Raw genomic sequence first — 27,352 nt, 5'->3', positions numbered from 1 at the left:
TTTGCTAGCTAATAACCAAATGTGCAACCAATGCGATGTGATTGTGCAGCTGGAAAAAGTCACATACACGTCTACTCAAGTTGGAAAAGAAATATTTGGTTAATCATGAAAAAAGTTTAGCCTCTTGTCTTTATGAGGGAGATTGCATTGGATTTGTCGTTTAGCATTAGGCTGTAGCTCCTACTTGCTCCGCAATATGGAGTGACACAGATCAGGTAAAGTTAATAATTAGAAGTAATCTGGTATCATTTAAAAATTAAACAATAAGATGCAACATGTCACAAACATGTTGTTTTCAGACTACAATGCAAAAGTACCCAACAAATGACTTCCCGACTTTGGAAATTTGACTGTTTAGCTCATAACCATAACCAACCACCTACTAGGAATAACTTAAAGCTCTTTTCTGAACTGACTGATCTCTGTTGTATTTTAGGCCTGCTTATAGAAAAAGTTGACTCGGTGAATATCAGCAGTTAGCTGGTCCCTGCCTGTGCAGCTATCCTTACAAAAACTCAGAAATTAGTTTTAATGGTCATCAAACTGCATCTTTATTGATATATACTGAGGTGTCATTAAAGATAAAGGGAGGTGGTCAAATGTCGTCTTTTAGAGGCAGAGTGTGAAGGAGCACATTAATAATAACTCTCTGCTCTCATCCAAATATGGCCTCTTCAAAAGCAACCAAGATGACCAACAGCCAAAACCCTCTAACTTCATAAACCAATGGGCGACTTTCATGTGGAGAAGCCCATCTTTTATATACAGTCACACAAAAAAACTCGATAGGAGTTTGTTTTTTCACAGGACTTTTCTACAGTACCGTAATAATAATAAAGTATAATTAAAATTCTCCTTTAAGTGGAATCAAATTAAGTAAGTGAATGCTGTATCAAAGGACGGAGTATCTAACAGACCTTTGTTTCAGCCTGCATTTCAACTTCATGTAGAAAAGTGAGGCGTGTGTTTGAGTGTACCTTTGCAAGCATAAAGAAACATGACACAGGTTTTCTTCTTCAAATATATAATCTTAGTTCAGTCATACAGATATATACATTGTATAATAAATAATATTTATAAAAACATAACATTTACGATTATAAAATAAAAAGGGAATTATTCAACTTTAAAACATTTGTACAAAACTTTGGATATAGCGGGGAAAGATGAGGGGCCTTTGGGGGTCTCGGTAGGGTGGGGGGACTGAACACAGAAAGGTAGGCCCAGGTAGGGAGGGCTGTGTAGAAGATGACGTGAACACTAAGCTATGTCCCAAAGAGAGGACAGCCTACACACTACTGGGTAACTTGTGTGTTTGTTCTTGAATATAATTAATAGGAAGCAGGTGGGACTGTCAGAACATGTTGTGTGAAACCTCTCTTGCTTTGCTCCACCATTGTGAAGAGCCAGCTCGCTGTCCGTCGGTCCATCCATCCTCTTCTGTAGTAGCTTGTCATGCACACGCACATACGCATCCCTTATAAATCATCCGTTCTACGCTTCATGTTCTCAGAATCAGATGTTTTTTTAAACTTCGTGAATTGGCAGTCTTTACAATCCACCCACAAATCATAGCAATTTTTGTTAGTGGTCTTTAAACCGGTTTCTTTTGTTGCAAGTTACAATGTGCTGACACTGAAGTCTATGAAAAGCATTCTTTTGATTAAATGGCAGTAATTTGTTTTTCCCAATATTCTAAAAATCAAAACATGACGGCAGGAGTGTTTCGGGGTGTACTGACAAGAATACGAGTTCATAAATCAACCGTAAAAACCTCAACTGTCCAGCTGACTGAAAACACAGATGGAAGGATGTGACAGCCAATCAGATCTTTCTCAGCCCATGTTGTCTCCACGTGTCGTCACATATCCCCTTGTTTTCTTTCCCTTTTGTTCCCAGAAGTAAAAGATTTTTGTTGAGACAAATGTTTTTCTGCACCGAAAGTGATATAAAATAAAACAAAACAAAACAAAACACCAGAGTTAATATTGGACATAAGCTGGACTCAAGTTTGATGCACAAATTCATAACGACACAGCCATAATAGGTGACCTTCACACATATAATCAGAACTTTTCTGTGGTTAGTTTTTACCCCCAGACTCCGTAAGTTTGAATGGTGAAGTTGCATGACATTTGTAGAAACCATGAGCGATTTACAGGGTGAATGTGGTAACAGCGCCGTCATTCATAAGAACTGCTAGCTTGCAACCAAGAAGAATTTGCTCACATAAACAATGCTCAAATGTTTACCACCTGGAGTTATGAATAGTGCACATAAATACATATGCACGGGTTGTTAGTTAGCAGAACGAGCATGCCTCCTCCTGCATACCTCAAACCCCAGCTCAGTGGTAATATTTCAGAAATGTGGGTTTATTAAAAAATCAGACTGAAGCACATGTCTTCTAGTTGACTGTCGCAGTAGTCAGTCTGCAGGGAAGGAAGGGATCAGCTCAGTAGTTTAGAAAGGACAGGACTGCGGCACTTCCAGTGCCTCAGTTCAGTTCAGTTCAGTAGTTACAAAGTGATGGTTTCCTGGGGCTGCTGACGTGTTCAGTATTACTTAAGAGTAAGTGATTGGGTAGAGAGGTTGGTTAAGTTAAAAAACAGCAACAACAACAACAACAAAAAGGTAAACCAACCAGACTGGCTGGAGAAGTGAGGTGTTAGTTAGAAGATGCTTTTTACTCAAAAGCAAGGAGAGTCACTGTTTTTGTTTTTTTGTTTTTTTTTACTGCATTAATCTCACATGTAAAAGTGTTACTGTACATGCCGAAAACGCTGTGTTGGCATGAAGGGTGGGAAATAAATAAAGACAAAGGGGAAGGGAGGGGTAGTCATGGCCCAATGCTGCAGGGTGAGGACGAACGAGGGGAGAGTGGCAACTCTAGCTTCTTCCCGTGAGAGTGGACCAAGTTATCCATCAGGTCAACACGGGACACGTTCTGCTCAGATATTATGTAGTTATGGGGGTAGTGGTTTGGAAGATAGATTCTTGTGCATGGTTTGTACAAAAAATGGTACAGAAGTATCCATTACTGATGTGCCATTACCCATTAGGGCTTGAATGTGTGTGGATGAATATGTTTTTGACTGCGCTTGTGTGTGTGTGTGTGTGTGTGTGTGTGTGGTGGGGGAATCAAGGAAGTCATGCAGGAGGTGGGGAGTTGAAGGTCCAGCAGTCAGCTTGTCTGTCTCACTTACACGTGTGTACGTCGTAGACGCGCACACACTCCTGACAGCTGACGTAGCAGCACCAGTGGAAGATGCAGTGACACTTCTCTTTGCGTTTCTCAGTCCGGGTGTTGTGGCCGCGTCCGCAGCACAGCAGGTCGCAGCCCTCAATGCCGTGCGACGACACGTTGCAGACACGATCGCGCGTCCCAAAGGAGCCCGTCTCTGGGTTGGGCTCGCAGAAATTGGGCGAGCCCTCGTAGTACACCAGGTCGCGCTCAGTGGGGTGCTTGAAGAAGGCGTACTTGACTCGCAGGGTCTCCACCCAGCCACGAGACTCGCGGTGCTTCTCCACCACCATCTCTGAGGCGCTGTCGTACTTGTCCTTCAGGTAGTCGCCCAGCATGCGGAAGTCCGGCTGCGCCCACCAGCACGTCTTCACCTCGCAGCTTCCAGAAAGGCCGTGACATTTGCAGCGCAGGTGCATGTGATCCAGGATAGTCTGAGAACGAGAAAAAACCCCAGAATAAAAGTCTGTGCGTGGGAAAATGTTTTCTCCCTTTTTCAAATTTTGCAAAAAATGCTAGATGTGGCAAATATTATACAAATTAAAACGCATATATTTAAATTTATATTTAATTCGTTATATAAAAATGTGTCCGACAGTTCAAGAAACACATTTAAATGTCCTGGCGATTATTTCCCAGGCTTGAAAGGGTTAATATTAGTTTAGGTAGGCCACCTAATTGCAACACGAGGCTGTACTCACACTTGCCCACCTATTGTGCATCTGCAAGCCACTTTGTAACCCTCCTCTACCTCAGTGCTTCCTTTTCATACCGTTTCTCTGATAATCTGTGTAATATCTGCTGTCAGTGTCTCTTCTGTCCTTTTAATAGGTCTTCTCACTACTTTCTTTGTCTTGGCTGCACATGGAGGCGCTGGGAGTCCCAGAAATGAACCATAAGTCCAAATATGAATTGCTGCAGATGGAAATGACAACCTTCTTTTGACTATAGTGACTGAAATAAAGTGAAAACCACATATTTGGCATCTCAGCATGCATCCAAGATTTTTAAGCTTTTCTAATAACACTTTTCCTCACTAAAGCATCATCTCTTGAGCGTCATGACTCTTGCCCAGAAAAGAAAATCTGCCTCATCCAGCTGGATTCAGAACAGATTTCACTGACAATCCTGAGTCACTGCATGAAAGGATAGTGCGCTTCTTAAACACACAGATCACTTTTTGTCTGTATATGTTCGGTATGCTCCAAAAAATTAAAATAAATTCTCACCTAGCCAATAAATCTTTAAGTACGCTTCTTTTGACAGAACGTTGGAGCTGTGAGGTTGGTGAGATTTTAACTACAGCTGTTGTCCTCTGGGTAGAAACAAGTTATGATTTTTTTTTCTCTTTGTGCAACGCATTGCTCTGAAGTGTAAAATGTGCTGGTCTTAGTTTGATAACTGTTTTGGAAGCTGCCACAACGGAACAAGATCTGGTAAAGCTTTATGCTCAGAGATTTAGAGTGAATTCGGTAATGCAGACTAACAAAACCACTAAAGCCTTGCAAAGCAGGCCAAGAAAAACAATATGCCAGTGGCTGCACTTTATTGAAGTGTCATGCAGCTGTGGAGTATGGAGGCTCTGCGCCGCTGCTAATTCTCTCTGAAGTTATTGGCTCACGTTGTGAGTATGCTCCCGTGGGACGTGTTTTTATGTTTTCGGTTTTTCATTGTGTTGTGCTTTAGCTCAACAGCTATATTTAGCTGCAGAAATCCCCCAGCTGGGGTGGAAGGCAGGTGGCTGTGGCACCTCTGGGTGAGTAGAGGGGAGAAAAGTGGACCAGTGACATCACACCGTGAGCTTGTCATGCCAACATCAAATCCAAGGCCCTCGGGGCTAAATAACGAAGCGTGAGAGGGCCAGGTGGAGAGGACGGGTGACTCCTCTGACATTACCTCTGTTCAGTGAGCTCCTGTGGTCGCTCTGACTGCTGCTGTGCGCATCAAAGGGCTGTCTTGTTGCCGTGTGGTCCCCCTGTTTTGCCTCTCAGCGAGCAGCCTGTTTTCTCCCAGCAGTGACAGCAGCCAGTGATGTTTTAAGACTGAGCTGATTTGCTTCTTTTTTTTCCCCCTCAGCTCACTTGGGTTATTTGACTGTCGGGGAATTTCTCATTGGGATGCAAGGCATGAAAGGCAAGGTGTGGGGGCATGGCGGGTAGATGAATGTTGCTTAGATCAGTAATTAACCAGTCATTCAAAGTCAAGTGCTCGTTTTCAGATGGAAACTTGGGATTGTGAGGACAAGTCAAGTACCTATATCATGCCTGTCACATGAGCAATCAGTAATCCAAAATAGTAATAGTTTCACTCAGCTTTTTGTCCATTGTTTTTACATCACCGTGGTTAAACGTTGACCAATAATTGTAACTAACTAACATGGCTTATCAGAGTGCTTCATCTGACAAGTACATTTAGTCTGAAAACACATAAAACATGTAAGCTAATACTAAAACTGAGCTAAATATTCAGATAATAAATAATCATTATTTTTGAGATATTTTGTCATTTTTTTCTTGAGTCTGAGGTTTCTTCCTGTATAAAGGGAGTTTTTCCTTCCCACTGTTACCAAGTGTTTGCTCATAGAGGTGCCGTCTGAATATTTGGTTTTTCTCGATGTTATCATAGGGTCTTTACCTTACAATCTAAAGCACCTTGAGGCAAATATTGTTGTGATTTTATACGATACAAATAAACTTAATTGAACTGAAAGTTTAAAAAAGAAACATTGACTTTGATTACCTGTTCTATCTTTGTTTTTTATGCTCTCTAACTCTTATTTCCAAGTGATCTTTGGGTTTAAGTTGTGCAACGACTTTGAACTTTTCCCGCAGTGTCAGTGTTGAACCTTACTTTGTTGTTGTGACTGGGTGAAAGCCAGGTTCTAAAAACTGGGGCAAACTCTTCTGAGATGAGTGGGAGCTCTTACAGTAGCAGGTTAATATCTGTGGTTTTAAAGGTTTTCATATGGATATTATATTGTAGTACCCACATATTTTTGGCTGGTTAATGTTATTTTCCATGTGAAAAGTAGAAAAATAACAGTGCAGCTCTGCAGGTTCCTAATAGTAAATGTGTTTACCGTGCGTCCCGCCTCGTTGTTGTGCCGATTCATTGCTGAGCGAGCGTCTGGACGGTTTTCTCTGGCGTCCGCAAACTCCCTGGACACCAGCACCCCAAACTCTGCATCCTCGCTGCAGCCACCCCACTTCCAGCCCTCCCCTGGAGGGCCCTTGTGGTGGGAGTCGCACCCACACATGGTCGACGTGCCCTCGGCACATGAGCGTGTCACTGCAAATGCAACGCCCGCTGAAGCTATAGCATGGACGAATGCTGACTCTCTGGTTGCTGAAAGAGACGGACGAAGACAGACAGAAAGACAGAGAAAAGGAGAAGGAAAGGAAGTGTGTCAATCTTATGGTAAACGTAGACAAGGTGATCTTTACTACTGCCAACATCCAGACAGATGTATTGAAAGGGATACCTTCAGGCGCTAACCTTTTAACACAACATTTCATCTTTGAGAAGGCACATTAATGGACAGGTATTTGCCACTGTAATAAAGCAAGAAGCCTATAGAAGAACTCCTTAACATCTCCTATATACAATATAATATAAACAATGTTTAACTATGTTTACACAGTTCTGATCATCATCAGTGACGTGGAAGAACCACCAAGGAACCTAACAGCAGAGTCCCTGCAGTGACATCAGCCTATTGTAGTCTAACGCTCAGTGGGATCTAAGTGACCCCCTGTCATCCCTGAGGTGTGCTGCTTTGCATCTGGATAGTGTTTCAGGAATGTTGTTACCCCCCACCCATTCCTGTTTACAGCCTAAGGCCTTCTGGTGAAACCTAGCAGTGTGTCAGGCTGTTTCTTCTTCACTCTGACGGATGGAGTTACGCTGTCTTTGAAGACAACAGCTTATTATGTAACCAGACACCATTGTTTCACAATCACAGCACACTTACTGTGGCTCACCCATTACACTCCACCAGATATAGAAAAACACACACTATTGGTGTCCTGTGACTTCGATTCCAAAAAAAGGTGAGGGGCTTTGTTAAATGAAAACACAAACAGATCCAATGATTTCAGAGCGCTTAACCTACATTTAAATAAAAAGACATTTTTTAAAGTTTGATACCAGCAGTGTTGGGCAAGTTAATTTGAAAAAGTAATTAATTGTAGTTACTAGTTACTGCTTCAAAAAGGTAACTGAGTTACAAGATTCTAAAAGTAATTAATTATTTGATTTGAACTCTACATTTCACCTTTAAAAACGATTTCCTTTGCCTTGTTTGGTATCATTGTTTTCAGCACAACCTCACGTGTATGAATTTACAGTTATGTTTTCATTTTGGCATACTGTATTAACACAATTGATCTAAAATCAGACAAAAAACATAAAACCTGAGTAGAAAAAGTTAAATTTTTTACTGTAACAACCACAAACATATTTAATGAATCATATTTCATAACTTTAAATGCAAATATAAATTGTCAATTTTAAAATATTCACAAGTTTTGCAAACAACAAAGTTATTTGCAGCTATTTACCTCTTACCCCTTTTTTAAATAACCATTTCAAACTATTTACAGAACAATCAGCTGTTCTGCTCAATAACATGCCACAAAAATTATTTGTGCCACCAAAAAAATAATTTCTGTCCACTATAAAGGAGAACATCACAGCCTGATACCTGCAGGTCTGACAGCAGCAGGTGTATCACTCCTGTTTCTACCTGGAGACAGCAGTCGCCTCATTGTTCTGACACACAACACAAAACTATCCACAACACTACACGCTAACTACACAAGACAACACATTAACTACACACTCCAAACATGCTAAACGTCACAAATCTCTCACATCTCAAAACTCGCTCACTCCTAAAACTTCCCCCTCTTCCTAAACAACCAAATGTCATGTTGTCATATCATTTTTTTTATTGGTCAACATGGTACATTTTTCCACCAACACGAACGGGCTGTTTTTTCTTCTTGCTAGCGCTGTCCTTAGACAGTAATCCTGGCGAAACTATTCAGGAAAAAACGCCGCGTATATATTGTTTATAGGTAGCGCCCAGATTACTTACAGCTACTTCTCTGCAACTGATATAAGATGCGGTAAGACAGTTCTGCTCAGTTGCCATTTCATATGACACCAAATGATTTCTCCCTGCACCAAGACTCTCTTACTGTGGAGCTATGATGCTGCAATATCCCCAGAAAGTGCTAAAAAGGGTGTTCCCCAAGTGTTGGCTGAACAGAAGCACCTGTATTCAGCATTAATGGTGCCCTTACAGATCTCCAAGCTACCTATTCTATGTGCACCGACGCCTCACTGCATCATTATGGATGCTAACCTTTGAACTGTGTACTAATAATGTTGGATGTTCTTCACTTTACCCTGGAGGCCATGATTTTCCCATAATTTTCAAAAGGAATAAAACATTTCTGATGGCCCGAACACGGGGACAGTTTTCCAGTTTGCATAAATCTTAAATGAACTCAGGCACAAACAAGTTGGCAACATCAGGAACATTTCCAATGTTGCCTCTGGGTTATTAGAATCGTTATAGTATTTTATAGTCCTTGTCCCACCTTTTTTTTAAGCATGTTTCTAGTTTTGGATCCAAAATAAAGAGATTTCTCTCTTAAAAAATCTGAACCATATTGCTTTAACACCATTAATCAATAGAATTAGAAATCATTGTGCAACATTTTTATTTACATTTTACCTAGCATCCCAGCTTTTCCCCCTCTATGATAGTTATACAGAACAGACCTTCAGGCTTTCAACAGCTGGAATATCTGATCTACGGAATTGCACGACTTGAGTTTTGAAATTTGTATGAACACGACTGGAGAATTAAGCTCCTATTTTGCTGACCACACTGGCAACTAGAGCTAGAAATTCTTTGATGGATCCACTGCCAAAAACTCAATGAGACCACTTAACAAGCCACAGACAAAGTTTACAAATGTTTGTCTGGAAGCTAGCCATATTTTCCCCACCCACAATTTGACTGCAGTCAGTGTCCCAAAACCAAAACCCTTTTTTTATGTTGGCTGCTTTTGAGAAAATCTTGAGAAATACAGACAGTGAAATAACGTTAATCAAAACTATGTTTGTTAATTATTTTTGATATCTTTTGTAAAACTGAAACAATAAGAAACTGTTTGTCTACACATTTCATGTTTATTGTTTATCCCTAATGAAAAGAGGTTTTCATCTAAATGTCCAATGAACGACACTGGATGACATACTGTCCTCATGTTGGGCATCCCTACTTGCCCTGGCAAGCCTAAGTGGGCCCTCCAAAACAGGGGCCTGTGAGCCCCGGGCCCCTGGAGCTCTGGCTGTTAGCCAAGGCTGGCGCTGCTCCTGCTACCTGCTGGGCCCATCAATCCGCCTTTGTTTCCCTTGTGTCACACCGTATTATCCACACAAAGGGTCCAGCGACTCACGCCCCCACAGCCCAGCTCTGCCCGGAGCTGGCATTCCCTAAACTCCCCAAGTCCCCCTCCTCTCCCACCAGCCACCCCTCCGCCAACACCCTGATCCGAAATCCCATACACCACCACCCACTGCAGCACCTCAACCCCCCACTTCCTCCAGGCATCCACCAACAGCACCACGGCAGCCAACCCACAGCTTAAGGTGGCCAGGGTACTGGTTGGTAGCTCTTGCTTCCCTAGCATGAGCTTCTCCATTAATCACTCCCAAAGTGGCACACTCTTCATCCTTACATCCTTACCTCCTTCCCTCCATCCTATCCTTCCCTATCCCACTGTGCACACTCGGGCTAGGTTGGGAGAGATCCCCTTTCAGCCTGTTTTCATGACAGAGTCAAAAGGGCGTGTGAATGGGGTGTCCGTGGGAGCTGGACTGTGTGAGGCGCGCACTGGCCTTCATGCACAGTAGGGGTTGAGCGGAGCCCCCCGGCCCTTTTCTATTGCCTGTAATCTCATTTGGCCTCCCCTCTCCCTTTTATTTGACTGAGGAGCTTGGACTGCTCACACTGCCCATTTCTGCCCAGATTCCTTCGCCTCTGACACACAGGCTAATTCATTTCCAATCAGCAACCTCACACGCAACACACAAACGTCTGCCTTTATAATTAGGGACTGGAAGGCCTTAAGCAGGACACCTGTGTGCCTTGTTTCCCACTGTCAGGTCTGGTGGGACTGCCTAATTGACGCAGATAAGTGTAGGGATAGTTTACACTTAGCATTCTGCGTGTACAGCACCTGATGGATGCCTCCAGTACATCAGCTGTCAGGTTTTGTTGAGAGATTTACCGCACTGACCTTCTTTCATGTACGAGTGTGTAAACAAGGTTGGGAAAAACCAAAAAAAAAAGCCCATGAGTTTGAAGATAAATGCAATATAGAAGATAAAGATGACTAATGTGTCAGTGCTTGTACCTGCACTCATTTCTCAGTGCAGCCAGGAAAGGTGGATATTATTGTAATTGCCCTAGTTAGTCGTTTGTCAGCAAAAGCCCAGGCAGCTCAGGCAGTGCTGAGCCTTAGGGTGGAAAGTGTTAAACACCAGTTTTGTAACAGCTTGCAGTAGCCTTACCTTCAAAGACTGCATTTTAAAGTTGGGTGTTGTTTGGAAGAGATTATTTAGATCCCTCTAGATCATTTTTTTTACTCAGTAAGCCTGTATGTCAGTACAAAAATCAGCATGAAAGATATAGCAACCTAAAAAAAAGTCCTACCTTTATCTAGAACAGGGCCGAAAATGGCCAGGTTGTCCTTGATGGTGGTGCAGTTCCATCGGCGACCCCTAAACTGGTGCTGGCACTCTTGGATCCCCAGCTTGACTCCTTCAGCGACACTGGGCATAATCTCAATGTAGTTGCGACAGAAACGCAGCTGTTTCGGTACGAGGCCGGGGATAGAGCCACACAGGATTGGTTGGGAGCCCAAAGATGAGTACTGCTGCCCCAGTGCCAGGGACCTGTGTCACAGAGAGAGGGAAAGCATCGTTAAGTGAGATCAGCACCTCTGTGTTAAACACACAAGTGCAAAAAACACTTATTTATTATTTTTTCCTGAGGATTTGCATCAAACCTCAAGACATATTCAGCAAAAGTGCCTAAATAATTGTACCCATTGAATAAATTTGGTACTGCTATCTGACTTTTAGGAACTTTGACATTTTTATTGTAGGTTTTATAAGCAAAAAATAAATAAAACTAACCTGTACATTTCTCACATTAGTTTGGTATTCTTTCAAAAGCCCTTCCCTGTGCTTCCCTCACATCTTCTGTGCCCTCTGTGAACTCAGTTCCACAATAGCAAGAGTGGTAACCTGCCAGGGAGGCCTCACTGAAAGGCAACCTGCTCTGTGAGTGGAGACTGCTTCTGTATTCATTAATCTCCCATTACACTATAAATGTAGCCCTGAGAGAGTACAATGATTCATACCTGAGTGTTTTATTGATTTATATTGTTTATACTAAGAGCTCCTCTTTATTTTGCTTCCTTTTTTCTCACCAGAGAGAGGAGGCTAATAAGCCCACTTCAGGGCAGGGATACAAGCTATTAGTACTGACTTCTCAAAGTGTTTCCACTTGTTAGCTTGCACAGATCTGCTGATCTAACTGATAACACACACAAGAACCTGTCTGTTTAGTTTGGGGAAAAGCCCCCTCGTGTGATTTTGAATATATGAAAACACCTGCCCTTGCAGTACCGTCATTAATTTGCGGTTGTCCTCTGGAGGTGATGTGTTAAGAACACTGATGGTGATGCACGAAGATGGCACGTCTGAGGCGATGCGCCTCACCAGAGGACTCGTGCAGATGTGTCTAAGCAGGGATTAATCACTGCCAAACAGTCGAGCTCAGCATGTGTTGCCAGAAACCATTATAGTTTCACTCAGGTAATTAATTTTAATTGCTTTCTATTTCTCTTGAAATAAAAGACAGAGAGAAGACGTGTGTGTCATGCCCATGTTTTAACACGCTTTTCATGTTGACAAGCTCAAACAAAATTTTCTTCCAGAAGCTCTCTTAGATGCCAGATTTATATTTCTTGTTTATTTATTTCTATGCATAGCCTTTATCACCCCATGAAAAATATGTGTTTGAATACAAGCTTGCCCAGCTGCTAATTGTTTTGCAATGTATGCATGTGATTTGAGTGTGTACAGGGTAAGAGGTGTAAAGATGTGCTGGCAGTTCACAGGAGTCTGCAGACTCTGCAGCACTTAGCGAGTCTGACTGGACAACGTGGCGCTGGAGGCCCTTAGAGGATCACGCGGGAACAATTGATGCCGATCAGATCAGAGCGCCACTCGGGATGACCTCAGGACACCCGCAGGGCGCAACCCAATCATAGCAGGCACTGACTCTGACAGATGAGTGCAGTGCAGTGCCCCACCCGAACACACAAGTGAAGCCATTGAAGTTGGGAAGAAAAAAAAATCGGCTCTTAGATACTCATGTGCACTTCTACATGAAGCTCCCACCAAACCCCCTGCACCCACATCTTCCTTCTTTATACTGTTTTTCATCTAAGCATTGGTAGCCTTAGATTAATATTTTGCCAGGTATTAAGAGTTACTAGCGGAGGTAGCATTCTGGCACATGAAACTGTTTTGCTTTTACAGACGACCTAATGTAATTTGATCATCCCATAATCAGCTGAGCCAATTGTGTTGCTGCTGTGAGGTTTGTGACTGACACAGATACACAATAAACAATTCTTATGTTTCACGTGGAAGCTCATAACAAAACTTGATCTGATACTCAAAAATTATCGAATGCTGCTACGCACAAGGAAAAATACGCTTGCTGTCTATTAATAACTCAAAGTTAACATGCCATTTTCTCCGATTTCATGTTCCCATGCGGAGCTAGTAATTTGATAGTGCTCATCAATCTCCATTCATGTTCTTGTCTTGAGTTTACCCAAGCAAATGTAGCCACATTATCTCATCTGCCAGTCCCAATCCCACCAACATCAGAGTTCAAGTGTTGCTGACTTCACTCCGTCTGGTGACTGAGTGACTAAGGACCTTAATTACACTGTCTGCTAGATGGGTTGCTGCCCATTAATCTCTCAGTCATGGGATAGACCAGAGAGGATGATGAGCCACTAGATGAATGCTGGTGTCACATGCTCCCCAACAACATCAATGAGCTACCTCAAAGACAAATCTCTCTTGCTCAAGTCAGATATTTATGAATCAGACCACTGTGCCATTCAAAAGGATGAATCTGTTTGCTGTGGTGGGCAGGATTTCTGATGGAATCAATTAGCTAACCACATGGGACTTTGTGGTGGACATAGCGTGTTTAAACAACAGGCTGTGGATCTGCCAGGCTATTTGTCTTTGTTTGCAAAGCATGTGCCTCGCTTGATCCTTATGGATAGATAAGATGAAAGGGATACGTTATTGGCTAGGTGTTAATGAGAGTTACAAGACTCATTGTGCAAACAGACACACACGAAGATGCATGCACAGAGACCGCATGTGTGCACTGCTGATCCTGCCTGCTTTGCCTCACTTCTCGGAAGCTACGCGCAACGTGTCTCAACCGAGTGAGGGAGCAGCAGACGCAGAGACCTCCAGAGAGGCAGAATGCCGGGGGAATCTGCTGCAGGGGATGAGACGAGCAGAAGAGCAGCAGCAAACGGCAGGGCTTGGCAGGTGCATGCCCGGGCACATCCGTGTGGGGCCTCTTCTGGCCTGGGGGTTTACAGCTTGGTTGGGGGGTTTTCTCAGTATCTAAACCGGACTGATGTGAAAGTATGATGGGCCACTGGAAACCACAGAAATGAAGCAAAGGAAACAAAGGGATTCCACCACACACCTTGCTGAGAAATGGGAATTCACGCAATCAAGACTATAACACTGTCAACAAAAACTTTTGGCTCAGCCACTCCCAGTGCAATAAAGTCACTACTGCAGTCTCTGCTGCTTGGGGAGGAAATTTAGGTGCAAGGCATGTCTTTATTGCACATTTTAGTTCTTGTTTTGTTTCTGAGCAAGCTCAACCTGAATAGAAGAGTCGACTCATGTGCTGTGTCGTGGGAGGTCTGCGTTACAGGGTTCAGTGTGTGACAGCTGCCTATATCCAGGGACACGAAACGTACCAGGTGACCTTCTGAACTTGTTGAAAACAACATGACATTTGACCTCATTGCCGTTAGCACGATGTGTCCACAGAAGTTCATGACCAGGGCCGATAAGCACAAATCTAAGCAGCTCGGGAGTGTTGCTCTCCAGCCTGTTTGCCTCGTTAAGCAAATAGAGGGTCATTATAGGTGAGTGCCCACAGGGATATGAAGGTGTAATCAAATGTGACTTCAAAATGGCTTGTCAGACTTTACCAGTGTTGAAATACACAAATTTACAGATTAGTGTGGACAAATCTGCCGCGGGCACCTTACGCTGTTTGAAGACAGCATGACTTTACAAGAGCATGCACCAACAGAGGTCGTACAGAAGAGCTGAAATTCAAATTTCATAACTATTGAAGTTTATCTGTCAAATTTGGCACAGATTGCTACACTGTCACTTTGTGTAATCATCAAAATATTATTCTTTGTGTTCATTATGTTAACATCAGGGCTACTAATGTTATCACTCAGCAATAATAGTGTCACTCATATTAATCTGTATGTTTGTTTATTGTGTTTTAAATATTTTCTGTAAATTTGTCAGGAAGAGCTAATCCCAGATTTTGTGTTTCTCAGTAATTAAGCAAAATTGTTTATTTATTTTTATTATTTATTTATTTACATATGGTGTAAAAAGATGTGCTTTGTCTTGACTAGAAGCATACTGAAGAAAAAACTCTTTTTTGTACTTATATTTATTAATTATAACTATTTGACACAACCTGAACAGAGGAAAATAACCAAGCTGTTTCATCTAGCTTGTATGTTTTTAGCTTTAAGCTAACAGATAGCTCTGTGTATAGTCATCCTACTTTTAAAGTAAAAGCATTACAGTATCGTATACTACACCTTTAATTGTTCTGCTTTTGGCTTATAGCCACAGTGAAGCGTTATTTTAACAACAAGTTGGGTTTTCTTAGCGATCTCTACCATGTGTTGGCCTATTGTTGGTGTGCTAGTTAACTACACGCTCAGTCACATTTTGCTGTTTTGCTAAAGCTGAAAAACTAAAACTTTAACTGATTAGTACTAGAAGTACAATGACCCAAGCATGTTGTAATTTTACATTGTTGATCAATGTTTAAAGCTGATTGATGATTACAGGCTAGTGTATTTTATGTTTATTATATGTTTTGCTTGTAAAATGTGGAAAGTAACAATTGCAGCTATAGTTTGTAAGTCTAGTTAGTTAGTATGCTAACCGTGGCTGTGCTTGTATATATGCTGGTAATGATTTTATTGGTTTCTAATTCCAACACAATCTTTATTTACAGTACATGGCAACAGATGAAATGCTAAATTTGCATTAAACATATTTGTAAATGTCGTGTAAGATGTCAGAGAGCAGGTAGAACTAATGGTGCATTTGTCTTCTTTAATTATAGAGGCCTGCAAGTATGTTTGAGTTTTTATGTTTGACTCTGTAAATTATTCCAACTAATCAAATTGTTCTCCTCTTGGGCAGTAAACTAGGAAAGTGCAATATGCAAATCTTTAGTATACCTACAACAGTGGTATACTAAAGATGCTACAGATGAAAGATTTGTCATTTACAAACAGATCTGATGCTTTCTTCAAACTTTATTAGAATCTATAGAAATCCAATATTTGTGCTCTTAGTGAGAATTGATAATAGGTACCCAGGCCAGTAATAACCACTGGTTTATGGGACTATTTGTTGTCTTAAAATATATCTTTTCCTCTTGCTTTATCGGTGTCCATTAATATGTAAGGCACAATTAACACCTGAAGGTGATCTGAATGCACCTAGAGGCTGTTTACTAACCCCCAATTACCAGACGTCAAACCAATACAATGTGTTAGGTGTAGTGAGGTTAAATGGTAACGTCCAAATAGAACAAACATCCTAAGCCATCAGTTAGAAAATAACCAAAAATAAAGGTCCAGTTTAAAATCCATATGTAAAGTTAGCATGTCTAACAAAACTACACACAATCATTGGATAGTGGAGTGGTGTGGGAACATTCCTCCTGTCTTCATGAGATCTCTATAGTAGGCAGATCCGAATTTAACACTCGAACCCTTAATCTTAAGACAATATTAGGAGACTATTGCTGGTATATCTTTTATATAATTTGCTTCTTTTGTGTTCACGGTTCCAGTAAAGTTCTGTTTGGCTTATGCCTAGATAGCATAAAAGATGGATGTTGCTACTGTGAGTCAATTGCATTCCTTTTAATGGCCAGCAGGAGGCGACTCCTTTGGTTGTCAAAGACTACATAAGTCTATGGGAAAGCTGCCCTCAGTGCCCTTTCTCCGTGACCTCAGTAAAGATTTTCCTCTTCACTTTATGGGCTCCATCGCTAACTTGAGGGTATATCAAAGACAACATGAAGTTTATTTTGCAAATCATTGTCATTGTTGGAGACAGAAAGGAACGATCATGCTCACTGGGTAACATATTGTAAATTACTCGTCATTAGCCAGTGAGCGTGTGATGCTTCTATTTCACGCTCAGATCCACCCCTGCTTTTCACATTTGGTCTCAAAACACCAACATGTTGAGGGCAAAAACGCTCAGCTCGAGATAACATTTCCCTAACCACGTTGCTTTTATGGTGGGTATGAGTTACGGTTGAGGATTAGGCCAGAAAAAAGGGTGCAGTATGTAGCAGAAGACACCCACTCTCTACCAGTGGATGTCCCACATTATTAGCTATGCTTTTTGCACGTCGATGCAAGCTGATTTCACATGGACTTCATATTAGGGAGCTGGAAAGTTAGACATTTGTTCTCATATGCACCTCGCTGACATGCTAGTACAGTTCAGGGCTGCAGTGGCTTTTCTCCATCAAATGTTTCTTTAACATCTGAGTTCATAACACTGGCTTTGAGTTGCAACATATGGCTTTCTGGTCCTCTTTCTCAGCTTTTGGGCTACATCTACATCCACCTGTTATTGTTATCAGTGCACCCTAATATTTCACTCTAAAACCAGCCCTGATGTGTTCCAGTTGTTCTTAGCCGTGTCTGAATAAGTTAACTTATTTCGCATAGAGGAACTTTATAGATATTATAGTTGTTTTGTTAGCGTATGCTGGGTCTGTGCCTGAAGCATTGAGTCCCATGTGTGTTGTGTCACCTCTTCTGTGAGAGCGACGCTCCTCTGCAGTAACAAACTGCAAGACTGTTGTTTGCATTAAACTCTAATCTGCCTCCGATATACCGCTATATGTTGATGCTGCGGCTCAGCTTGGGAGATTTGCCTGGAGGATGTCACATTGCTAAACGAGGCCGTAGCAAAAGCAGGCGGCACCGTGCGCCAAAAACACTGCCGTCGGTATCTCATCTATGAATCCCCCCGACAGAATCCACAGAGAGATAAAGACACTCGAAAGAGAGTAAGTGGGCCAAGGAAAGTTGCCGGCTTTGCCCGAGGATGGGACTTTTCCTGGTGGAGGCTGGAATGCAAAGCTGCTATCTGTGTTTTGTTGTCTTCTCTTTTTCTTCGGCACACTTTTGATTTGTAGTCCAACAGCTCCTGGCTGATCAGATAAAAAATGACAGGACCCCTGAAAAATGTTCAAACCTGTTCTGTCTTTCTACCTCCTTCTGCCTCCCCTCCTCTCCAAGTTCTCTCTGCAGACTGCTGCGGAGCATGCGGAGTTAGGACAAGGAGCCCCTGCAGTCACAAGTATGGAGACGTGCAGAGGGAAACTGAACATGGTGTAAACTTGTGAACCTCCCTGTCAGGAAGAGAATGAGAGCAGCAATAGCTCTGCACTGAAGTGCTCTGGGGAGTATAAGGCACTGATAAATGAATGTCAGAGCGGGAACTTGGCATCTTTCTCTGCTGGTAGGTGGACACAACAGAGTCTGAGCTGTTGTCTTGAGAGGACAGAGCTTATTTGAGTCCTGAGGGAGTGTTTGAATGAACCGCAACTCAAACAGCGCATTGTCCCCAGCTTCTCTTCATGAAAGGCAGCTTGTTGGCACTCCTGCTCGAATTGTCAGCGGCAATGCATCTCATGCAAATCATAACTCACACTGAACTGTTGCAAATCTCTTACTGTATTTCAGGAATTTCATTGTGGTCATTTCAGACACCACAAATTAATGGCTTTAATTAAATAAAACACGGTTAAGAAAGCCCGCCGGTTCACACACACTTCACTCAGAGCTGCTGCTGCAGTCTGAGACACTGCCCATTTCTTTGGACCTGCTGTTGCAAGACCATGCAATCTTTATGCAACTTTTCTCTCCTCTACACGTGTGTCAGTCTGGCAACTCATTGGCTGGTCTGGTGGCTTAACCTCTCTGGCAGTGTTTAATTTTTCAGGGCTGTTGTTGTGGTCAGAAAATCTTAATAGCAAATAAAAAAAATATAATAAAAAATACTAATAATAAACTGAATTATTGTCAGAAAATATCAGATGGTTTTTTTGCTGTGTATCTGCATGCAACCAGAGAATGTTCAAATGTGACTGATTAGTAAAATTCTGGCAACAAAAGGAAAACAGAAAGCTTTTGGTTCTGAAAATCTTTCAATGAAACATTCCTGCGTGATTTACTCGATCTTTTGTTGTTGTTGTTTGGAGAAATTTTTAAATTTTGTGGTTGCAAAGTAAAAAGATCTTCTATTTGAAATGAGACCCCTTCTATTTTTGAATGATAGCCTCCTCCTTTTCTCGCTGCATCTGCCAGGCGTTCGGCTGACCTGGTCAGTGACCTGAGGGCTTTAACTGAACACAGGCTGCACAGGTGTGATCGGCACATCTTTGTCACTGACCCTGTCTGTCAAAGAAATTGCTTGCCACTAATAATTGACCTCTGTAACAAGCCACAGAGGTGAGATCAGCCAGGTAATGAAGACTTTAAATAATGTGTGCATGTGCGCCTCCACACGTGTCCTCTAATGATCTCTTCGCCCCTGGCCGTGGCTGTTTTCCCTTTGAGTAACTGTGCTGCCCTGTGGTTTAAAGCAGCTGATAGCCATGCACCAGGGGGACTTTGTCATTTCCTACAAGAGCACATCCCATGTCCTTTGGTGGTGGGAGAAGATTAGGACTCGCCGTCGCTGCTTTGAAACTCCACACTCCTTTGAACCTCTTACCTTGCTCGGTTTTGCCTTGATAGTGTCATCCCACAGTCTTGTTGCGCTGGGTGAAGTAAAGTAATGGATCAGAAAATAAGGGCAGCAAATCTTTTAGTGAGTGACTGAATCAAGTTTCATCAAGTCAAATTTTTCAGTCAGTTTCAAAACCTCATCTTTGAAACACGGTTGCAAACATCTGCTAGAAGAAAAAAAAATTGCTGGCTGCAAGAAAAAACAGAAACGTTAATGCTCATGTGACACCTTCTGCTTATGAGGGACGGCCAATCAGAAGGAAATAGGCTTAAATGGCTTGTTTTTAAAAGACAGTGTGTGAACCATGAGGCTCCACTGAGGCCCAGCGTACGTCCAAGAATAACTCTGCGTAGCTGGAAGTGAGCATAATGGGTCCCTTCAATGCATATTTAGTCATATTACAGATGTTTTAGGATAAAGGGAATCTTAACATTTGTTACATAATCATACTTTTTTTTTTTTTTTTTTTAGAAATGTATTATTGTTTTGTACCCAGTATCCCTGTGGACGTCAATTTCTGCTGAGACATTTCTCTTAAGCTTTAGCCCTAAATTGCCTTTGACCCTGGCCCTATGGCAGCCTTCAGCCGTTCATAATGGAACCCGAAAGTTTCTTATGAATTACATTCTTATGGATTTTCCTGCTCTTTTCTTCACCTTCAACTGCAGAATAATACCTAAACATCCTTGATCTTTTCAAACAAGACTTGCAGACGGGAGGATTTTCTCGTAGTAAGGATCATTTAAGTGGCCCCCTTTGCCAGCGGTAGGGGTTTTGGAGTTGCGGGGGGGTGTCACAGCCAGATAATGACATTCCTGAGACCAGGAGATGGACTCTAGAGCCCCATTTAAGCTGCTCAGGTTGAACCGGGAAGGAGATCTTGAGAGGTATGCCACAGATATTATTGAGGCCCCAGTGGTTTTCGAAACTTCCACAAGTAATGCAGATTGAACCAGGAAGTTGTATGTATCCATAGCGAGCTCCAAATGTTAATTAAAGGGCATTAAATGTATTATCTGGCACTTGTAGGAAATGGAATTTGCTAGTTTTTTGTGTCAATGTTGCAGATTAATTTTTTCTGCTTTATTGTGTCAATAATTCTTCACCTAAATGGAAGTTAAACTAATAATGGTCACCCGCAGTTGCACTTACTGCTCATTAAAGACGATTTTCAAAAACATTTAACAGACTCTTGCGTCATTCCTTCATCTCTTTCTCTGTCATTCCCCTCTTTCTTTCTCCTTGCCATTGTTCTCTATTTGATTTCACCTCTCACAACAGCAGCTATGTAAATTTAAAGTAATCTTTTAATGACAAAGAGCACGGACAAAACTGACAAGAGGTGTACAACTTCTCTGCTTTCTCATGTGGATTTAGCAGCGGTGATGATAACAGAGGATCAGGAAAACAGCAGTTATTGGATTTAAACATCTTGTGGCCGAGTTAAAACCGATAATCACTGCCGGTGCTCGATGGCTGGAGTCAGTTCAGCTGAGGTAATTCATCGCTGAGAGTGGCTGTCATCATTCACTTACAGCTATCACTGTTTATGCAAGGAAAACAAACACACTGCTGGCTGCTGTTCTGAAAATAGATGAGATCCTACGCCACACTAACTTACGATTAGGAGTATTAACAAAGCTGGCGTTTAATAAGAGAAACATATTATGTCATCGTTCTTGGGTTAAAAGGTGAAAACAAACCGCGGCAGTAAGTCTAATAATAAGATCTTTATTTCATTTTTCCTTCACCACACAGAGAGCATGGTGTTGTCAGATAACTGGATAGAAACACTGTGGAACCTGTGGATTATGTGAGGTCACATCTAAGCTTCGAGCTTTTATGACTTCTCTCAAAACCTGATGTACAAACTCGCTGTTTTTCCAACATTCTTGCATTTCAAGAAGGCAGTTTACTGCTCTGTCTCTCCAAACCCTCCTCATTAGTTTGCTATGGCTTTTCTCTCCACCACACCTCATCCTCGTCCACGCATATCTGCATATCACTCGAGTTATTTATGCTCTGTTTTGTTTTCAACACCCCATCTTGTAAAAAAGCACGGCTGCCAGGCATAAAGCAGTCAAAAACTCCTCTTCCACTCAAACCCGTCCCACCTTGGCTGGAGAATTTATGGCCAAGTCATCGCCCCTGAGACAGAAGCGAGGAAGAGGCTGCCTGGGCCCTTGCTGAAACTCGGCACCCTCTTGTTTTTGATGCACCAGCTCATTTTGTCATCCTTTGGACATACTCTATACCGTGGGGATGGTGCCACTGACGGGTCCCGTTCCTCAGCACCTGCCCGGTCACCTGAAGCTACCTGTTTCATCTCAACTTCGCCTCCAGTAACATCTACCCTAGCCTACACTTCAGAATTTGTTACCCAAATCAAAGGTAGCGCGCACTGTTAAGGTTCAAACATTACACCAGTGTCATGTAAGCTCCTTGAACAGAACAGCTGCAGGTAATTCACACAGAGAGAATCCCGAGCTCTTTGTCACTGTTGTCTTAGGGTTCTTGCTGAATCCAGGAGTGGGTGTAAAGTCCTCTTTGCCATTAACACTTCAGCCCTGTGGCCTGTGTGCTTGGCAGCTGCCTGCTCTGTAAATGAAACCAGAAGATGCTCGCGGTTTGGACAGCACCACGGTGGGACCACATGCTAGTTGGGCTACTAAAGTGCAGTAGCTCTGACAAGTATTGTGTCGGGTGCCAAAAGAGCTTTGTCATACGCCTACACAAATATCTCCAAAATAGAAGCTTTATGTTACAAAAGAAGACCAGGAGCTATGAGGTCAGCTGCATGTCGCTGAATCTGTAATGAGATAAACCTCTAAATTTCAGTTGCTGGTGCCAAAAGCGATCTGGGATAATTTAACAAAGAGTAAAACCCTGCGGCACCTAAACATATTGTCTCCTCACAAATCCGTAGTGGTGGGGGTGAATTGTATTGCAATTGAAGTAAAATGTCCAAAATGTACCGATTTAAGCGCAGCCTGTGCCCCGTGGTAAACCGCAAATTTGTAATATTTTCTTTTTTAATTGTACGGGACTTTGTCAGTCCCAAAAATCTTTTAGATCCACTTCACGGCAGGTTTTTTTGGGGGGGCCGACGGCCTGAATGTAGAACAGTGACGCACAATAACAAACAAAACCAAAATGACGATGATCTTATAAGCCATTATTGTTGTACTTCCTAAGGCACTCCTAAAATTACATGGTTGTATTTCAGAAAAGAAATTAATTATGGTTTATAAATAGGGGGGGCTGTTTTTTGAGGCTTTGTTGAGTTTTCATGCGCAGCATCAGTCCTGTCATTGTCCCTGAGTGAAAGACGCAATTTATGTATTTATGAATGACTTTAACTGTTATGTGCAAATACTCTGAAGTCCATCTTTTGCTGTTGACATCAGCATGGTGACCACTCGCTGAAGTATTTTATCCCCCTTAAATTAAAAGAAGACACCCACGTTTGAATGATTTAAACTAAAAATTCACCCTTTTTTGCATCATAACATACTCCAACGTGATAAATAGACCTGAATGTGCAGGGGAAAAGAACGGCAAGCCTTTTCCGTTACACTAGTATTTGAGGTTAAGATTCTTTGGACTGGGCTGGAGAACATTTTTCCACGCAGTCTACTGAAAGTGCACATTCTGCCCTCTCAGAAATGATCATTTGACCAAAAAAAGTCTCTCTCTCTTTATGCAGCTATAGGGTCTGATGCTGAAACTGTGGATTCGTACTCACCACCAGATGGGATAGCCTCCAAGCACCCGTGAGCTGGACAACCACACACACATCAAATATCCAATCAGATACAAATCCATGAGGTAAGCCTTGTAGTGTGTGAGAGGGTAAGTAGATCAATACATAGAACTTCCAGTAGGCAATGAAGAAGAGTTTCCAGGAAGAGAAGCTTTAGGGCAGCTTGATTGTTGAATGAGGGGAAAATTAAAATGATATTGAAGCAAAAAAAAAAAAAATCTTCCTCCTCTTTTCCCCCCTTCTTTGAGTCGGGCCAGGAAAGTGTGTCTGTCTCCTAGTAGTTAAGAGAATAAGTGTCTCTTACACACATGCACACACGCTCCTACCCGTCCTCTCCTTCCCTCCCTCTCTCTGAGGTTCTTCCCTAAGGTAGATATATTTTTCTCTCTCTCTCTCTCTACTTTTTTCTCCCTCAGGATGCCTCATCCACAGGCCCAATATTAAGAGGGGGGGTGGTGGGGGCAGCAGGGGGAGAATGAGGTTTGGAGATGTCAGCTGGCAAGCCAATCACAGAAGATGGCCTTAGGTTACGAAAAAAAAAATTATTATTCGTTCCCATCTGTCAATCACACGCCACCCCCTGGTAATGTGAAAAAGAAAGGAAAGAGTGAAAAGAGAGAGGGAGGGAGGGAAATGAGAGAAGGAGGGATAGGGAGGGACAGATGAAAAAGGTAGAGTTGAGTTGTTGCTCAACTTGCTTAATCCCGGGATCATCGGGAAAAAAATGATCCCCCAAAGTGGTTTTGGAGGTAGGCGATGTAGCCCGGCTCCTGCCCAGGAGGAGCCTCACACACGCTGACATACATGTTGACACGTTGATTTTTTCGGGGGGGTTGCGCTCTGACTAATTGATCCGGATACATGTGCGTACAGTGCGCACACACACATGTCAACACACGCACGGGCACATATACAGTGAATTTTCTAAATTGTTGCCCGCCCTCCCCAACATGGGAGGACATAAAAGGGAACACAATAAAGCCATAAACTGTGGCGGTAGCTGGGCCAGGCATGCAGGGGTTATATGCTTCAGCGGCCCAAAGGCGACACATTTTACATCAATACCATTGTCATTCTGATGGGCTGTGGGGCAAGCAGCCGTGGGACGGGGAGGAGGAGGAGGGAGTGGAGAGAGGGAGATAGGGAGTGAAGGAGGAGGGTGGGATGCTTGTGATGGACTTAGCCTGAAGTAACCACGCATTTGATTCACATACAAGGAAACTGATCAGCACCAATGCAAACAAGATAACCCAGCAGAGATCAAACAAACCCAGTTGTAGTGATGATAATCTAGTTAAAAGTTTCGTCTGAAGGCATTGTCAGGTGGCTATCACGGGAGGAATTACCATCAAAGATGCGAGCACTTCAGAAGCGACTTATCCCTGTAAATATCTTACTTAACATCTTTTTTTTTAAAGAATCCCTTTTTCTTTGAAATCAGGATTATTTTACTTCTAACTAAAGTGCAGGAAACATTTTTTTTACATTCTTGCCATGTGAATATTCAAACAGACAATTTCAGACCCGAGGAATTCTTGAATCAACACAATAGGAATGTGAGTGAACACTTATTAAAAATTAATATACAAGCCTGGATAGATAACCTGATGGATTTCACAACAGATTGAGAATGCGGCGCCATATGGAAGCCAGCATTTCCTGGAAATCCTGTTTTCAAGTCAGAAAGCTCATCAACTTTCAGAATGACCTGTTTTATTGAGAATTTTGAGAATTCCTGATATTAATTACACAACTATGCACTGCGTTAATGCTTCTAATTATACCATAATCATGTACAGTAGACTTGTAATTCATACTAGCTGTTACACAGTGCTCATGATGTACCTATCAGCATAAATACTATTACATTTAAATAAATGCAATGTGTATATGTAGCAGTATTTGCACCGCACTTCTATATGTCTCGGATGGCTGTGGCTTGGGGGTGATGGTGCCTTTCCTGGAGACCTCTAGGGCATGAGTGGGGTGGTGAGGTTGCTCAGCAGGGGCTGGGAGCGTGCACTCTGCATCGAGAAGGCTCAGTGCCCGCCGCATGAAGAGAGAGCCCGGTGACCAAAGTCTGGAGGTCAGCGGTGGAGTGCCCCCTTCACCCGCCCCTTCTGTGTTTTAGTCTTCCTTAACAATGAAGATGGGGAAACAACAGTGACTGAGCAGCACTCAACCTACCGCCCTGTTTGAGAGGGGCGTCGGGGTTCTGTGGGGGGTAAATATGACAATAACTGATAGATTGCCTGGTGAAAGTTGTATGAGGCCTGCTCTCCAGTTGGTTGTGGTGGGGAGTCTTCTATGCTATACCAATAAAGATGACTTTTCAATGCCTCAAGTCAAGATGCGGTATGTCATAGCGGTGCTGACATTGAGGCAGGTCTGTTTTCGATTATGAACAATGTCATGTGTTACGGCATCGTCAGAAATGTGCCGAGCTCAGCGCTGGGATTTGGATGACAGTTGCTGTGCCGGAGCGATAGACGGTGTGCAGGGCCAGGGATGGATTATGGGAATGTGACAGCGGTCTAATTTATGAGTGCAGGCAAAGGAATCAGTCTGCGGTTTGCATCTGAACAACATTGAAACCACGTTTCCCAGGTTGAGGCCACAAGTGCAGCGCAAACTGCCCAGAAAGGCAACGCGATTACAGGCAAAAACATTGGAGACTCAACAACAATTGCGGGGCATTTTGAGTGGTGGTGTTGTGGAAAAATTTCTGCAGAGGAAGACCTCGGTGTGCCTGTCCACATCAGGAGGGGGGAGACACACAGAGGTCCCCTACCGGGCTGGTTTCTACGGTGACCTGAGAAAGGCCGTAACCAGGTCCGGCTCTTTCTCAGGCCTAATCAGCGTATTACCACAAAGAAGGACATGTGTTCAGCCCCTCCACCCCCACTTCTTTGGCCTCCCTACTCAATCCGACCGGCATGGCTGGACACAGGCAGCCAATAAAACTAGGATTAGGAGGGTAACTACACACACTGGGCTGTAGCGAAAAAGTTTCTGAACACGCCCAATCCCGCCCTGCTCCCTTCACAAATTTCTTTTCTTCTCTGCATCTCATTGCTTCCATCTTTCACTTTATTTTACTTGCTGCCATGTTTGTATCCTTCCTTTCAGAGCCCTCACCCTGTAAGCTCTTCACACAATGGGGTGTCCAGAAATTACTCATTTTGTTGGAGTAGTTCAGCAAATTCCCAATGCCTCTTGCCCACCTCCCTCTTTGCACTCTGGATCCCGTGCTTTATGCTGTTATGATAATGAAATAAGCTCCATCACAATGACAAAGCTGCACATGTGTTTGGCTGTGTACGTGGAAGAGAGAATTTATGTGAATTAGCGCTCCTTTGCATAATTTCGCGTGGGTTCACACTGACCTATAATGCGTGCGAGATTGAAACCTTCCACTTTAATTTAGTGTCCAGGAAACAGATTCTCGTTGGCCTCCATCTGTGAAGTAAGGGCCCGATTAATTAATACCTCATGATGATAACCTCAATAAGAGCTCAATGTGCAGTATGTTCTGTCTGTACAGGAAGTAAACTGTGTGTACTGTCTTGATGTGTCTGTCTTTTGGCAGCTTTGTGCCACTCGGTGGTGGAGCGATTGCCTCGTCTAACAGACCTTGCTAATGCTTCCTGGAAATGGAACAGTGTTAAAGATAATATCAGGGCCATTGTGAGGACTTTTTAAGTCGGGGGCAATGAGAACCATACTCTTAAATAAATCTTTTTCATTAGAGCAGCAAACACTTATCCCTTGGCTGTGTGAAGGGCACTATTGGTGTGTTTGAGCTGCTCAGCAAGGTCCCACAGGGAAGAGCCTAAACCCTCAGCGGTCTTCAGCCGGACACTGAGGCGGCCTAATTAAAGGGCACTTAAGCCCCACAATGTGTGGCGGTGCAGGTTAGAGTTGGTGGGGGTCCCCGGCGAGAGGGACAGAATTCATGGCACTCGTAGACAAGGGTGTCCAGGACAGAGGGACAGAAGAGGGCTATGTGCCAGAGACTTTGTTCACACAAGATGAAGAGTCAACAGCCTCCCCATCCCTCACCCCTCTTTAGCCATCCCCCCTAATAACCACCTTCTTCAGAGAAGCTG

General features: G+C 42.8%; 1 protein-coding gene across 2 annotated transcripts; it reads right to left on the bottom strand.

Annotated features, from left to right (window-relative positions):
- Positions 1-1,007: 1,007 nt before the first annotated feature.
- wnt3 (wingless-type MMTV integration site family, member 3) lies at positions 1,008-23,885 on the bottom strand. Of its 2 annotated transcripts, XM_085416976.1 has the most exons (5): positions 23,226-23,885; positions 10,977-11,218; positions 6,324-6,589; positions 3,203-3,678; positions 1,008-1,932 (listed from the first exon to the last, which is right to left on the bottom strand). In XM_085416976.1, exons 1-5 carry the CDS (start codon positions 23,303-23,305, stop codon positions 1,836-1,838), a joined length of 1,161 nt encoding a protein of 386 aa, XP_085273102.1. In that variant the 5' UTR covers positions 23,306-23,885; the 3' UTR covers positions 1,008-1,835. The 2 variants fall into 2 exon arrangements, with proteins under 2 accessions (XP_085273102.1, XP_085273101.1); XM_085416975.1 differs by having other exon boundaries at positions 1,008-3,678; positions 23,226-23,875.
- Positions 23,886-27,352: the final 3,467 nt, after the last annotated feature.

This window comes from Rhamphochromis longiceps, linkage group LG8, assembly GCF_057381845.1.
Source record: "Rhamphochromis longiceps isolate RC_006_pf linkage group LG8, R_longiceps_female_GT1.1, whole genome shotgun sequence".
Lineage (NCBI taxonomy): Eukaryota > Metazoa > Chordata > Actinopteri > Cichliformes > Cichlidae > Rhamphochromis > Rhamphochromis longiceps.
Note: the sequence above shows the minus strand (reverse complement) of the source record. Positions and strands in the feature narration are given on the sequence as shown.

Bases quoted from the DNA above. Each gene is read 5' to 3' on its own strand.
- wnt3 (XM_085416976.1), bottom strand. From the start codon at position 23,305: ATGGATTTGTATCTGATTGGATATTTGATGTGTGTGTGGTTGTCCAGC. The intron at 6,590-10,976 runs GTAGGACTTTTT...CGTCTCTTTCAG, and splicing joins CGGCCCTGTTCTAGATAAAG to CAACCAGAGAGTCAGCATTC. The intron at 1,933-3,202 runs GTGAGACAGACA...CTTTCGGTGCAG, and splicing joins TACGACGTACACACGTGTAA to AAAAACATTTGTCTCAACAA.